Source organism: Monopterus albus, unplaced genomic scaffold (genome assembly GCF_001952655.1).
Source record: "Monopterus albus unplaced genomic scaffold, M_albus_1.0 scaffold234.1, whole genome shotgun sequence".
NCBI lineage: Eukaryota > Metazoa > Chordata > Actinopteri > Synbranchiformes > Synbranchidae > Monopterus > Monopterus albus.
In genome coordinates, this window is record NW_018128114.1 from 669,844 (window position 1) to 683,846 (window position 14,003).

Below are 14,003 nucleotides of genomic sequence, written 5' to 3' on the forward strand. Positions count from 1 at the left end.
TTCACAGGGCTGACATGTAGATGAACAACCACACACACTCACGGGCAATTTAGAGTCATCAATCAACCTAAGCCGCACGTCTTTGGACTGTGGGAGGAAGCACACACGGGTACAGGGAGAACATGCCAGCTCCACACAGAAAGGCTTGAACTCAGAACCTTCTTGCTGTGAGGCAACTCAGGTCGAGTCCATTCTATCCTTTTCAATATTTTATCGCCAAGGAATTAATAATAATCCACCCATTTAATGTGCTTTCAACTTGGAATGAGAGAAAAACCTGGCCTTGATTTGTTTGCTACTCAAAGATCCTAGGATGTAAAGATAGATTAGTAGATCATTTTAATAGCAAAACTACTCTTAAAGCGTTTTGTGTGTATTTAAGTGGTACCTCCAGTTCAGGACAGGCATGAGTCCATCCCACAAACCTCTGTCTGACCCCTACAGGGTAACTTACTGTATATCTCGTTCAAATACACAGCTTTATCTTATTGGCAGAGCAACGTGTGCACCCTTTAGTGGCACACTTACGTATGTGCAATCAGCACAGTGGAGGGAAACTGCTACAGTAACAGACCTGAAGATGACAAAATAAAATGCATTTATTAATGAACATACACTGAAACCATTCGCATCCGAATGGGCCTGTCACATGTGACAGTCAACCTCATTTAAGGTCAGAAAATCATAGAAAAATAACATAACACTAAGAAGCATATTATCACGTTTGTCAGTTACATCCACCTAAACTGGAAGTGAACTGCACGTGTAAAATGTCTTTTTTGTGGTCATTGTTGTGTGAATGGGTGAATGGTGTATCATCTCCTGTAAAGCACTTTGGCCAGTGCAACACACTGTGGAACAATGTGCTATATAAATACAGTCCATTTACCATTTTCCTCAGCAAAAAGCCCATGAATCCAAGGTGAAAAACCTGAATTACAGTACATGGAACATACAAAGACCGTCGTGATTTTGACCCCAAAAAAAAGATGTCGCAAAACTTGTAAACATGCCGACAAACCACAACACCTTACCATCATTAATTATTACATTAACAGCTCCATCACAGCCACATTTCATTACTTATATGTTAGTTCACTGTAGATTAACGGGTAGAACATTGACAAGGAGGTGGATTATTTTGAGTGGTTTATTCTTATTTCTGCTTACGTAAATCTGTCTCAGTTCTCACGACAGTCAAACTAGTTTCCAAGCCACTGATTCTACAAGATTGGGCAAATTGCGGTTTGTGTATTGTGCTGCAAATAGAAGGAATGTTTACAAAAAGACAAGAATAAAACATTTCAAATGCAAAAATTTAGTGGTGTTTGCACAAAAATAAATGATTTCACAGGTGCTGCAGATGTTCTTACTTGCATAGTTTAATACTTGGTATTAATCTTATCTTAGGGTGGAGCTTCCCTTTAGCTATCCATGATTTCTTTCTAATTATTCAAAGTATTTAAACTAAGAATTGACCAGGATCAACGATTTCTGACACTAGAGCTCATCGTGTTTAAAAACATTATATTCCTTCGCACTGATCAGTCCATCTCTGTCTTGGTCATTCTTGTGGAATATATCACCTATCATCTTCTCATAGAAAGGATCATCACGTGGTTTCCCTCCTTTTTCATACTCCAGTTTCAAATATTGTTTTACCTGGAAAAGGAGAAACATATATAGAACAATTAACAGACGTGCATTTCACTTTTACAACACTGCTCTGACATAACAAGCTCCTGTTGTACCCGTAACTTATCATTTCTACTTCTTCTTCTTCTTCTTTTGGCTGCTCCTGTTAGGGGTTGCCACATCAAATCATCAGTTGCCACCCAACTGGCCCCCAGGTATTATGCCATACTAATATAGACACAAGAGAGTGGCAATGACCTGCTCAGCCATCCCCTATGATAAAAGCAAATAAGCATACCTTGCAAAACATTACTTAACCATGTCATCTTGATAAAAAAAAAACAACTAAATCTGGCTTTAAGACATCATTTCTGTTCTGTGCTTGATCTTCGAGCAGAGGCTGTCAACTTGCAGTTTTTATAGTTGGCCAGCAGATGGCGACGTCAGACCATTTTCAAACCCTGGCCTCAAATTAAGGATCATCTTTACTGTTTTCTGCAAGGGTGTCTTGATAATAAAATGATGTGTCTGTCACTTTTGATGTTGAATTGATGCTGCATGTGCAGGTGCATGTGCGCGCCCGACTTCATAAGTCTTTCTCTTAGAAAGCCACATTCTGCGTTATAGCTAATTCAAGATGAAAAGCGAGAACCCAAGAGATGGCAAACGTTATAGCACAGTGGAAGCTCTGGAAGTAATAATGCGCCCTGAGAGCGAGGATGACACTGAGACTGACACCGGGGAGGACTCAGAAGTTGGATCGGACCAGCTCGGTGAAAGGTCTGATGAATGATGAAGATGACGGCGAAAAGTAGACGACCAAGGGTGGGCTTAAAAAAAAAGGTAAAATACTTTGGTCTTCCACTAACTCGGATACACTTCGTTACGTCCCAACCGTCACAGGGCTGGTCCCGGGACCGACGAGCTATGCTGTTGCACGCATCAGGGACCCGGCATCCAGCTTTTCTCTGCTATTGACGGACGACATCCTGCAAGATATTGTTTCCTTGACCAATCTGCATTGGATATGGCCGATGGCAGACTGGCGAGATTTGGACCTACAGGAACTGTAGGCTTACGTGGGACTGTTATTTTGTCGAGAGTTTACAGGACGAAGCACGAATCGACCCTCAGCCTGTGGAGCGAAAAGTCTGGACGGAGCGTTTTCCGGGCGACAGTGTCCAATAACAGGTTCCATCAAATCACCAGGGCTCTGTGGTTTAATGATAAACTAACCCGACCCAGACGCCGCGAAGACAAGCTGTCTGCCTTTCGACAAGTCTGGGATAAGTGGGCGCACAGACCGCCGATGCTCTTCAGCCTGGACAAAGACGGACCAGTGGACGAACAGACAGCCGATGCTCTTCCGTCTGGGACAAGTGGGCGCACAGACTGCCGATGCTCTTCAGCCTGGACAAAGACGTCTGCGTCAGTGAGCAGCTGGTCCCCTTCAGAGGCCAGTGCCTCTGACAGTACATGCCTCTAAAGCCAGTCAAATATGGCACAGAAATTTGGCCAGCCTGTGACACCAAAACCTCATACGCATGGAGACTGTAGATATACACAGGGAAGGTAGATGGCAATCCTGAAGTGAACCAGGGGGTGAGGGTCGTCTTGGAGATGACGGAAGGACTCAAAGGGAACGTCATAACCTGCGATAATTTTTCCACTTCGTGTGAACTGGCAGGGAAGCTGCTCAAGAGGAACCTGGCTCACAATTTGGCGCAACAAGGCTGAGCTCCCCCCTCACCGGCTCCAAACAAGAGGGAGAGCCATATATTCATCAGTTTTTGCCTTTACAAGGACCCAGGCCCTGGTGTCCTACGTCCTGCTGCCGGGTAAGAATGTGCGTGAGCGACCGACAGAAGAGAAAACCGCGCATCATCGAGGACTAACAGATGCAAAGGAGGAGTGTACAACCTTGATAAGGTAGGTGCCATTACGCATATGTTATGCACACATTTTTTAATTCTTACTCTTATTGTCTTGTCTAAAATATATGCAGATTTTTTTTTCAATTTTTTTTTATACAAAATATGTGTATTATGAGAAAGAATACTTTATTCATATTGTCTTGTTTTATGTTTTGGGGTTAGGGTGTGGACATCAATAGAGCCATCCTGGAAGGAGCAGAGACCATACAGGAGGAGGCTCTTCATGGAAGAGGTGGGGGAGTTACTGGTGATGCCCCACATGCAGCGGAGAGAGCGCCTCCCCTGCACACCGCAGGCTGCAGGTATGATGGTAGACGTGCAGGCTGATGCTGCAGACTGATGCTGCAGACTGATGCTGCAGGCCTCCCTCAGGTCAAGAAGAGCAGGGGCAGGAAGACAAAAAGAGGCGAGCTGGAACTATCTGCTGCTCGACCTAAGCTGGATTCACATCTCTCGTTCTCTGTTCAATTCAGTGTTCATCTTTGTAAAATAAATGTTTTTGTGGTTCAAACCGATCTTGTATTTTTAATTTATTTTTAGAACACATCAGGGTAATAATAATATATATCTTTATAGATGTTTTGGGGAAGCTGGCTGATTTCTGTCATAGCAAAAATTTCGTTTTTATTTATAATGAAACAACAGAACAAATCAGTGGCCAGGTATTCGCAAGATAAGCCCCTTCTGTCTTTTTCTGTCGCCACTACTTTTATGAAAATTAACCGCTTGTAAACTATAGTTACCTCGGCCTTTGTGAGACTTTTGTCTTTATCAAGGTCCATCTGTCCGAAAGCCTCCATGGTGCGTGGTCCCTTAGACACAGTGTAGACCTCCACCTCAAAGATTACGGTAGCATTGGGCGGCACTGGATCTATTTGAATTGAAGGAAGAAAAGAGAACATCCACATTTTAAGACCACATGCAGTTATAATGCCATAATCATACAGATGAGGCCAAAAGTGTCGGTTCCAGTACACCATGCTTTTTGTCATGCATTGCCTGCATGTCTTTGGTTTGTCTTTCTACAAAGATCTTCTAAAATGGCCTGAACAAAATGACTGGTGCTCCTGAGAGGTGTTGATAAATAGGTGGTCTGTAGTGATATTTCAAATTAACAATTGTCTCCATTTAGTATCACAGGTGTCTTCAATCTTACAATCAATGGTTCAACCTATTTCAATAGAGAAAGGTGCTCTGTGCCACACTGAATATACTGACGAGAACTGTCTGAGGAGATATGGAAGAAAGTAACTGCCAAGCAAGGTCAAGGTAAAGGTTACAAGACCATCTGCACACAGCTTGATGTTCCTGTGACCACACGTGCTAGTAGTACAGTACTAAGAATGTAAGGTTCAGGGGCCTGTAGCCACTCTTTGGATGTGTAACAACATATATAACATATATTGTCTGCTCTAGTAAGAGACACAACCCTATTTTGCAGTTAGCCTACCTTTGCCTTTTACTCCAAATGCCAGGGCGGGTGGAACAGTTATTTTTCGTTTTTCTCCAGGACACATATCCATCATCCCAATATCAAGGCCCTTGATGATTTGTCCTACACCCAGCACAAACCACTGGGGGTGCCCAGCTTTGTCTGATCGACTGAAACAGAATGACACAAGACCCTATTAGTCACTCAGTTTTCATATCAATGGGACTTGCACGGCACCTAAGATTCATCTGAGACTAGTCTGAGAATACATGACAGACTTTCATTGTGGATACTCTGCTGACATAGGCCTTAAAAGGATTAATTACAATTCCTAATATTCAGGAGAACCTAACTATTTAATCATAAAGTGTACACATGTCACATTAAAATAAAAAGCTTTATAATTTTACAACACATACAAACAGACCTCAGCATATAGCATTCAACGATAAACCCGTTATCACTCGAGACAACTGGACTCTGCATAATAACACAGTAATAAAGTGTCTGGGTGAAATTTGCATGACTTCCAAAACATCAGTTAGCTTGTGAAGAGAATATCTATCTTATCAGCTGCAGCTATTTGTCTTCTCCAACAGCCAACCTGCAGTAGAACTGGGAACCGTCTTTGGCGAGGAACCCATCGTAATGAACGTTCAGCAGATCTCCTCGTTTGCTCTTTGGAGTGCACTGCTCGGGCTTAAACAAAACTTCAATCTTGACCTCGCCGTCCAGCTCATCTGCTGTGGCCCAAACCCAGACGAAGAGGAGCAGCATCCAGCTTGCTGACTTCCACATCTTGCAGCTGTGTATTCGTGGCAACTTCTGAAAGTGACGCTTGAAGGCACTAGAAGACGTTGGGAGTTGCTTGAATAGTGGTGACTGTATGACCCGAGTTTAGTCTGTCAGGGTTTTACCTTCGTGGCGCATACGAATGCCCCCCCAAAACTTCCCTTAAGCTCTGCCCGACAGACTAAACTATGGGAAAAATGTAGTCACTCCAAAATGATTAGCAACAACCACTTAGATATGGAATGAATGAGTAACCGGAAGTGGAAAACATATCAGAAATATGTCTGAATGTGAATAAGTTATGTAGAAGCTGCATAGCTAAAAGTATCATAACGTGTGAATTATAAGTAGGCCCAACGTCCCTCCAGCTCCACCAATGGGAGCGAAGGGGGCGTGAGCATATTCCTTTATTATTGAATGTCTAACGTCCAGTGAGTCATCGTCTCCCTGACACTCGGCGTTGTATTGTCTCTTAACGAAGATACAGTTGGAACCACCACCTTCTCTCAATCTGCCTGACAGGACTGAGATGTTACATTTTAGGTTTCCGACAGTGCTGAAGGTGTTGTTTGAAACCACGCTTAAGCATCCTTTGTCCGGTTCTAGACAGAAGACCTGGGTACCGACCCGCCACTGGTCCTTCGGCACCACCTCCGTTGATGCCAGAGCCGTGTCTACTCATCTGAGGGCCCTCCATGCCGCTGCTCACCGCCCGACACCCCGCATCGTCCCTTCCCGCTTGTACTGCGTGAAACCCGAAGGTGTCGTGGAGCCGGACGAGCAGCCGAAGGGCGATGGGGTCGGCAGCGAGACAGCCAACGACAAGTAGGTTTGAAGTGTTTGTCTGTTGTGTGGTTATTAACTGGTCTCATGATGAGGTGGGACAGCGGGCGTTCACATGACGCATGTAAGAAGCGGATGTAACGTTACTCGCCAACGTTTTAAAGCATCCGACATAAATCTGATTTCAGTGACCAACGTAGATGAGTAGTCGGCATGTTCACCGACCGAGATACACAGACAAAACAATCCTCCCCACAACACGTCTGTAATATTTAACGTAACGTGAGACTGTAGCTAGTGAATGGTAGTGGCCTCTAGCAGCAGCTATGAAACCATGTGTTCAAGGGTGGAGCCTCCAATGGCTTCATACGGAGTCACGTAGGTTTACTAACGTTAAGTCATATAAATATCCTCAGATGCCACCGATAACGTATAGTTAACTAGTGTGTGGGTTGGCCCTGACCAGCCTGGAGGTACCGCCGGGTTAGCTGCCCTCTCTGTCCCCGTGGACAAAGCACGGTGCGACAGTTTTGAAAGTGAAATCAGGGGGTGATGTGGAGGGTAAAACATCCATATTCAAATTTAGGAGACGAGCAGCTCAAAATGAAATTCAGTTATCACATAATGGGATCAAACCTCTAAGGAGCTTTGATACTTCTCACTTTGCTAACGCTACTTCCTGTCTGGTGTCAAGTCTTCTAGACGGTTCTGCTGTGACCTCCCACTGTGAAATGGTAGGTCACAGCCTCCAACCTTCTCCAACCACTGTCTGCTTTCTGTCTTCTATAGAAGCCTGATAGAAAGGAGGGGGGACGCAGTATTGACTGATGTGGCCTCACCTAACAGGAATTAACAGAAAACATTGTAATAACAATGTACTATTTAAATTGAGTCAATCCATAGTAGCATGAAAGCCATGTGTGCATCTTGGCTCCTCTGATCTTGTCCTGACATTTTGTCTTTAATGCCCTGCTACTTCTGTTTGGTGCACTTACACTTGAAACCTAAGCTGCTGCTATTTAAGGGACTGCCCCTTTTGCAGATTGTATTATATCTTTGCTCTTGTGTCTGTGCTTTTCAGTAACTTCAGGCATAATTGCATTTGCAAAGTATTTTACAAAATACAAGAAGGTTTATTAGATTAAGGGCTGTGACACACCAAGCTGATGGTCGGCTGGCGTTGGTGAGCGTCCGTCCAGTGTGCAAACACGGCTTTCCACTTTTTTGTGGTCAGACTAAATGACAGCCATAAACCATTTTATTTTTTAATTTATTTTAAACAGAACTTGGCTCAGTAAACCTGCTCAAACACCATTTATTTACACTGGTGTCCCGCCCTCCTTTGGCACCAAATTATTATTTGTCAATCAAATGAGTTATGGGGCTGTCAAGGTTGTTTACGCCGTTCGGTGATGTTAGCAACTCTTAATGTTGCATTAAAAATCTTCACTTAAATGAAATAATAAACATGTAATGTAACTGTACAACAAACAGGAGGTAAATTGCCATGGACTCAGTTTTTGTTTTATCAGATTGTGACAGGCACAATATATTTTTCCACAATTCATTGTTACACTCCTACTTATAATTATGACCTACCATACATGAAATTACTCCTGATGGTTTGGATAGCCATGATCTCATTTACCATTCCTGGACTGAAATGATTCCTATCAACTCTTTAACATTTTATGTTGAATTCCTTGCAGCCAGCTGTCTGTACAGTGACTGCAGCCCATGTGTCTCACTTTGAAGCGCTGTAATTTTTATGAGCTCAGTGCAGGGATATTTCCTAACTAAGAAAGTAGAAGAGACAGGGTGGTGGTGTCACTAAGATCTCACGGGAGGAGTTGAGATTTTTTGCTTCAATGTAAAAGTCGTACTCCCGAGTCACGTATCCAGAATCCCCTCTGGGTCAACAGCCTTCCAGCTCTTTTGTTTTCCACTTGAGAAACTTCATGAAATGTGACTCCGTCATGGAAATTCTATTTGTAGTGGAAATAACTACACTTGAAAATGAATATTCAAATACCTCATTAGATTAGGGTACAAGATGGTTATAGTTCCATTAAACAATTAGTTGGAGTAAATAAGTCAGTAAGTCTGAAAGCAGTGAATTCACCCAGTTCAGTGACCCTTTACTGGAAATATGAGAGACCCAAAGATGACATATCGAAGCCAGTTATAAGCTAAATAAATGTATTTACACAGGGAAAATGATTGGGAGGAAAGAGGCGATTCACATGGTACATTTGTGAAAGCTTTGAATGAATGACTGACCAAACCATCTATTGTTAATGATGGTGAAAGAGGGTTATTCTGGTTAAAATTGAGCTGGATTCTAGATCTAAATTCTGGGGTTTAATCACAAGTACGGAGAGGAAAAATAACTGTCGCATACTATAGGTTAGACAAATCTGTTGTCGCCAGATTTGGATGGAATAACACATTTAAATGGCTGTTAATACTGCTTTGTTATATTACACAGCCTTATGTTGGTTTACTGTTTACTTGCCCCTTGCATGGGGATATGTCCATGCACATTGAGAGCTGATGTACCAGAGTCAAATTCCTCATGTGTCCGACACACCTGGCCAATAAAGCTGATTCTGATTCTGATTCTGAAATACACTTAGAGTATTTAACTCTATAAAGACTTTAACACTGAGAATAAAAGACAAAAGCAATCAGTTGTCAATACACAGTCATTAAAATAAAGAAATCAAAAGAACAGTTTCTTATGTAAATTGGTTTGAGCAGTGCTGGGGCCTAGGATGTCAGGATTAACAGTCTCTGGTGATGGTGCATGTATTAGTTTTCATGGAACACTCATGTATCACCTCCACTTATACATTTTGGTTCACATTACTGTAACTTCAGGTTTGGAATCATTTCTGCTGTTATAAGAACTTGAAGGAAGAAGTCTTTGCAGTGACTGGTTAGGTATGTCCATTCATTAGCTTGACTCAAACATTTTCAACCTTCTTATTGATATTTCACACAACTCTTGGTTAACAAAGCTTCACATTTCCAAAACTATTTAATGAAAGGGAAGGGGGATACAATTTAAGGGGTCAGTTAAATTTAAAAATTCATGCTATACGGACAACCAAAAAAAGATTTTGTATTTCCATAAGTGGGGTAAAACTATGGAATAATAATGAGTTTAAACATAAATATAAAGGTATGTGTCAATCAAGATATATGTAAGAACAGGCTCAATGATTAACCAGATGGAACATTGTGGGTGTGGTGTATGAATGTTAACACTATGTAATAATTCTTTAGTATATTACTTGTGTGGTGTAAGAATGTTAACATGATCTTTTTTTAGTATAAAGTGAATCATTTACTGCTTGCAAACCAATGATGATAAGATGATGTCATGGGGTAGGACTGGATAAGTCTGACTTCTTCCTACTCCATTCAAGCATGTACTAGGTATAAGCACATTGATATTAGATTATGTGTAAAATTATGTGTGTTGTCATATCAACTGTTTTTACATGCTTGAAAGAATAAATCAGATCAAATCTAAAGGCATTTCTTTGTCCAAAAGAGAGAGTGAATCTCAAGCCAGGTTTTACAGCACATTTCACATTCCCATGTGGAGATAAGGGAAGTTCTCCCCACATTCCTGTGTTTTGTTACCTTGGAAATGGATCAGATAAGAGGGAAACACTGGTCTTGGACTTGTTTGCATTAACTGAAACTTATTGCTTTAGGTCAGAGGTGTAACGGCAGAGCCTGGTCTATGCATCGGGGTAGTTTGCAGGTGGCAGCCTTCAGTTGGTCCTCAATGCCCCAAATCTAATCTAATGTTTTAATTATGAATATTCTCAGACCCTCAGAATAAAACATCACTTCCAAAATGGCTACTTTGGAGCTGTGGATACTACATATTAAATCAAGTTTAATTATGGGTGTAAATCACCGCTCTCATTCTAAGGTCTTGAGTGGGACTCACCTCCCTAACCAGTCACAGATTTCCAGTTCTTGGTGAATGTGAATGGCTTAACATATATCCTTCAATGCACTGAGAAACAAACTGTCCCTTAAATAGCCTGTGCAATAGAGTGAAACCTGTTCTCATTCTTTTAATTTGAAATTGAGCTAAATGTGTTTTGGCACTAGGGCTGAGTATCATTCCAACATTTTCAATACAATAGCTCGACTTTGATACCAGTTCTTAAACAATACTCTTTTTTATACCAGTTTTATAAAGTCATTTATTGTGCACTCAAAGCAGTTTCATGTCATAAAAAGTAAACCTATTTAGCACAACCTTAAGTTCTGTTAACATTAACATCAATAAATAAAACGTAGAAAGGCATTTTTCAATATTTGATAGTAATGAAATAATTAGAGCCATAAAAATATTGCAGTTCAATACCCAGCGCTATTTGGCACTGCAGGGTTTAGTTATCAAGCTAGTAGTGAATTCAGGAGGGAAGGTCAAACCATTAGGGCTGTCACCTGGGAGAACTGACATAAAACTAGTGTTAGTTAACTGCTGTTTCCTTAAGGCCTCACTGACGAGTTGTACATTAAAAGCTTCTCTGGCTCAAAGCCATACCCCGAGCAAATTATGGTGTCAATTACAGCTTTAGTGGGTGGAGGTGGATAAGATGTCAAAAACAAATTGCTGTTGTGTATGGCGAGCCGTCAAGCCAAACAGACGTGTGTGTAAACAAGTATTATTATTATTAAGTATTATTATCACTTGTGTTGTCAAAAATATATATTTTTTCGATACATACCAATTCTACCTTTGGGGACTTCCATGTCCCCCCTAAGCCGAGTGTACAGATCACTCACCGGTTACAGCATGGTTGCTGTCTATTTAACCCATAGATGGGGCTTGCTTACCAGGGCTTGTCCACACACCAGTGGGCCTGCACACCTCACCTCTGGGGGCCAAGCTCCTCCAAGATCCCTAGCTATTTAGCCTGGAGCCGTAAGGTACCCAGGTGATGTGGGTTGCCACGAAGAGGCATAGTTAGGGTCCTGATGATGGAGAGGCTCTGTACTGTCAGGGAGGACTTACCCACTCGGCCTACTTTTCACCCAAAACAGGCTAGACAGCGGCGGTAGCTGAGATTGAGACAGTATAAGCCCTTTCTGCACTACAACTACCACACTAGACACATACCACCCATCCTGTGAGCATTCACATAACTCACTCACCACACTTAACCTCAACCATCACAGTTAAATTCCTAACCTAAAATTAATTAAGGGTGGCTGTGGCTCATGAGGTAGGGCAGTTGTCTCCTGACCAGCAAGTTGGTGGTTCGACTCCCGGTCTCCCCGCATGTCTAAGTGTCCCTGAGCAAGACACTGAACCCCGAATTGCTCCTGGTGGCTTGACTAGCGCCGGTGCATGGCAGCTTGTCGTCATCAGTGTGTGAATGTTGTGTGTGAATGGGTGAATGGTGTATCATCTCTGTAAAAGCGCTTTGGCCAGTGCAACACACTGTGAGAAAGCGCTATATAAAATACAGTCCAATACCTCAGGCAGCAGAAACCAGAGGAACAAGGGAAGGACAAACCTCTGCACGGTATGTACCACCGTCAAATAGAAGAAGTGGCTGATATGGAAAAATCCTACCAGTGGCTGGACAAAGCTGGACTGAAAGACAGCACAGAGACACTAATCATGGCAGCACAAGAACAGGCTCTAAGTACAAGATCAATAAAGGCCGGGGTCTACCATACCAGACAGGACCCCAGGTGCAGGCTGTGCAAAGATGCCCCTGAGACAATCCAGCACATAACAACGGGGTGCAAGATGCTAGCAGGCAGGGCATACATGGAACGCCATAACCAAGTGGCTGGCATAATGTACAGAAACATCTGTGCCAAGTACAGGCTGGAAGTCCCAAAGTCAAAATGGGATACCCTCACTCGTGAACAAGACCCCGAGATACTTAAACTCCTCCACTTGAGGCAGGAACTCTCCACCAACCTGAAGGGAACAAGCCACTGTTTTCTGACTGAGATCCATGGCCTCGGACTTGGAGGTGCTGATTCTCATCCCAGCCGCTTCACACTCGGCTGCAAACCGCCCCAGTGCACGCTGGAGGTCCTGGTTTGATGGAGCCAACAGGACAACGTCATCTGCAAAAAGCAGAGACGAGATCCTGTCCTGCTAAAACCAAGTCTTTACCTTCAAACAGCCGTTTGAGAGGTTCTGAGAAAGTGAGGACCGGCCAAAATATCCTCACTCCCATGGTGTAAAATTCAGTACAAGTACAACAAGCAGCGAGCGCTCTGACCTCTGGAGAGGTTGGTGGTGGCACCTACCTAAGTATCACCGAAGCATTAAACAAGATGGCCTAGTAAACTGTTGTGTATCGTCCTCAATTTGATGTTAGTTTTTCCCTGTGGTACTGAATAATGATATTTTTCAAGGTATTGTATTGATGTTACAAATTCTGGTATTGTGGCAAGACCAGTTAACATTCGCATGTATTAACGTGTACAGTAAAGTTTAATGAATTTCACAGCATGTCATTTTTACAGTGTCTCACATTTAACTATTTAATGACAGTAAACAACAAAAACAGTCATTAGGTTAAACTAGCCCCGCGGAAGGCAAACTGCAGTAAATGATAATGCACAGTGTGATTCAACAAGTGAAGTGAAGGCGTGATGTGCTGTAAATGTGTTAATACGTTACTGGCAACTGACTGAATGCATTAAGACAGATAACAGCTTCTAGTCTACATCTTGGACCCTGAGTCCATGCTGTCCACCCTTTGTCCATATCTTGGACCCTGAGTCCATGCTGTCCACCTTTTGTCTACATCTTGGACCCTCAGTCCATGCTGTCCACCTTTTGTCTACATCTTGGACCCTGAGTCCATGCTGTCCACCTTTTGTCTACATCTTGGACCCTGAGTCCATGCTGTCCACCTTTTGTCTACATCTTGGACCCTGATCCATGCTGTCCACCTTTTGCATCCTTTGATTTTTGGTCATCTTTGGCTCTCAGTGCACCTATGGTATGCTATTATTTATTTATGCTTCAATGTGACCCAAAACATGATTTTTAAGTTCAATTTTTACTGAAAAGCCAACTAAGAAAGCTGCAGGGGATTTGATGTAATCAAGTACATTAGGATAGCCAGACTGCTGGCATCTGACATGACGGAACAATAAATGCCCTGAATGCTAGTCAGCAATAAAATGCTAGCCATCAGCACTATGCTGTGACTGTACATAACAGTAACTACTCCAGAGCAAAAAGAGGTTTTGAAAAGAAAACCTAGTCTGTATCCAGGAAACTCGTAAAGTGGTCTGCTTCTACCTGAGAGCAGTCATTCGCAGGCAAATGGATGCAGCCATCTGCCTGTGTGGGGAAAAAACACACTGAGATCTACTGTAAATTTTCTGAACAGCACCTTTCATTAGCCCATGATGAC

General features: G+C 42.6%; 2 protein-coding genes across 4 annotated transcripts in view; one reads left to right on the forward strand and one right to left on the reverse strand.

Annotated features, from left to right (window-relative positions):
* Positions 1 to 581: 581 nt before the first annotated feature.
* Positions 582 to 5,805, reverse strand: fkbp7 (FKBP prolyl isomerase 7). The gene is made up of 4 exons (XM_020620201.1): positions 5,606 to 5,805; positions 5,020 to 5,171; positions 4,313 to 4,440; positions 582 to 1,662 (listed from the first exon to the last, which is right to left on the reverse strand). Exons 1-4 carry the CDS (start codon positions 5,797 to 5,799, stop codon positions 1,501 to 1,503), a joined length of 636 nt encoding a protein of 211 aa, XP_020475857.1. The 5' UTR covers positions 5,800 to 5,805; the 3' UTR covers positions 582 to 1,500.
* Positions 5,806 to 6,234: 429 nt separating this feature from the next.
* LOC109971752 (glutaminase kidney isoform, mitochondrial-like) overlaps positions 6,235 to 14,003 on the forward strand; it is a 36,614-nt gene continuing 28,845 nt past the window's right edge. For all 3 annotated transcript variants that reach the window (XM_020620196.1, XM_020620197.1, XM_020620198.1), the window contains exon 1: positions 6,235 to 6,618. In XM_020620196.1, coding sequence (XP_020475852.1) covers positions 6,323 to 6,618 — 296 coding nt within the window. In that variant the 5' untranslated portion in view covers positions 6,235 to 6,322. The remainder of the gene's footprint in view (positions 6,619 to 14,003) is intronic.

What these genes read in the sequence shown, in the direction of transcription:
- fkbp7 (XM_020620201.1), bottom strand. Translation starts at nt 5,799, where the DNA reads ATGTGGAAGTCAGCAAGCTGGATGCTGCTCCTCTTCGTCTGGGTTTGG. An exon ending in GGTTCCCAGTTCTACTGCAG is followed by an intron (nt 5,172 to 5,605) that starts GTTGGCTGTTGG and finishes ATTCTGTTTCAG; the next exon opens with TCGATCAGACAAAGCTGGGC. An exon ending in ATTTGGAGTAAAAGGCAAAG is followed by an intron (nt 4,441 to 5,019) that starts GTAGGCTAACTG and finishes CAATTCAAATAG; the next exon opens with ATCCAGTGCCGCCCAATGCT.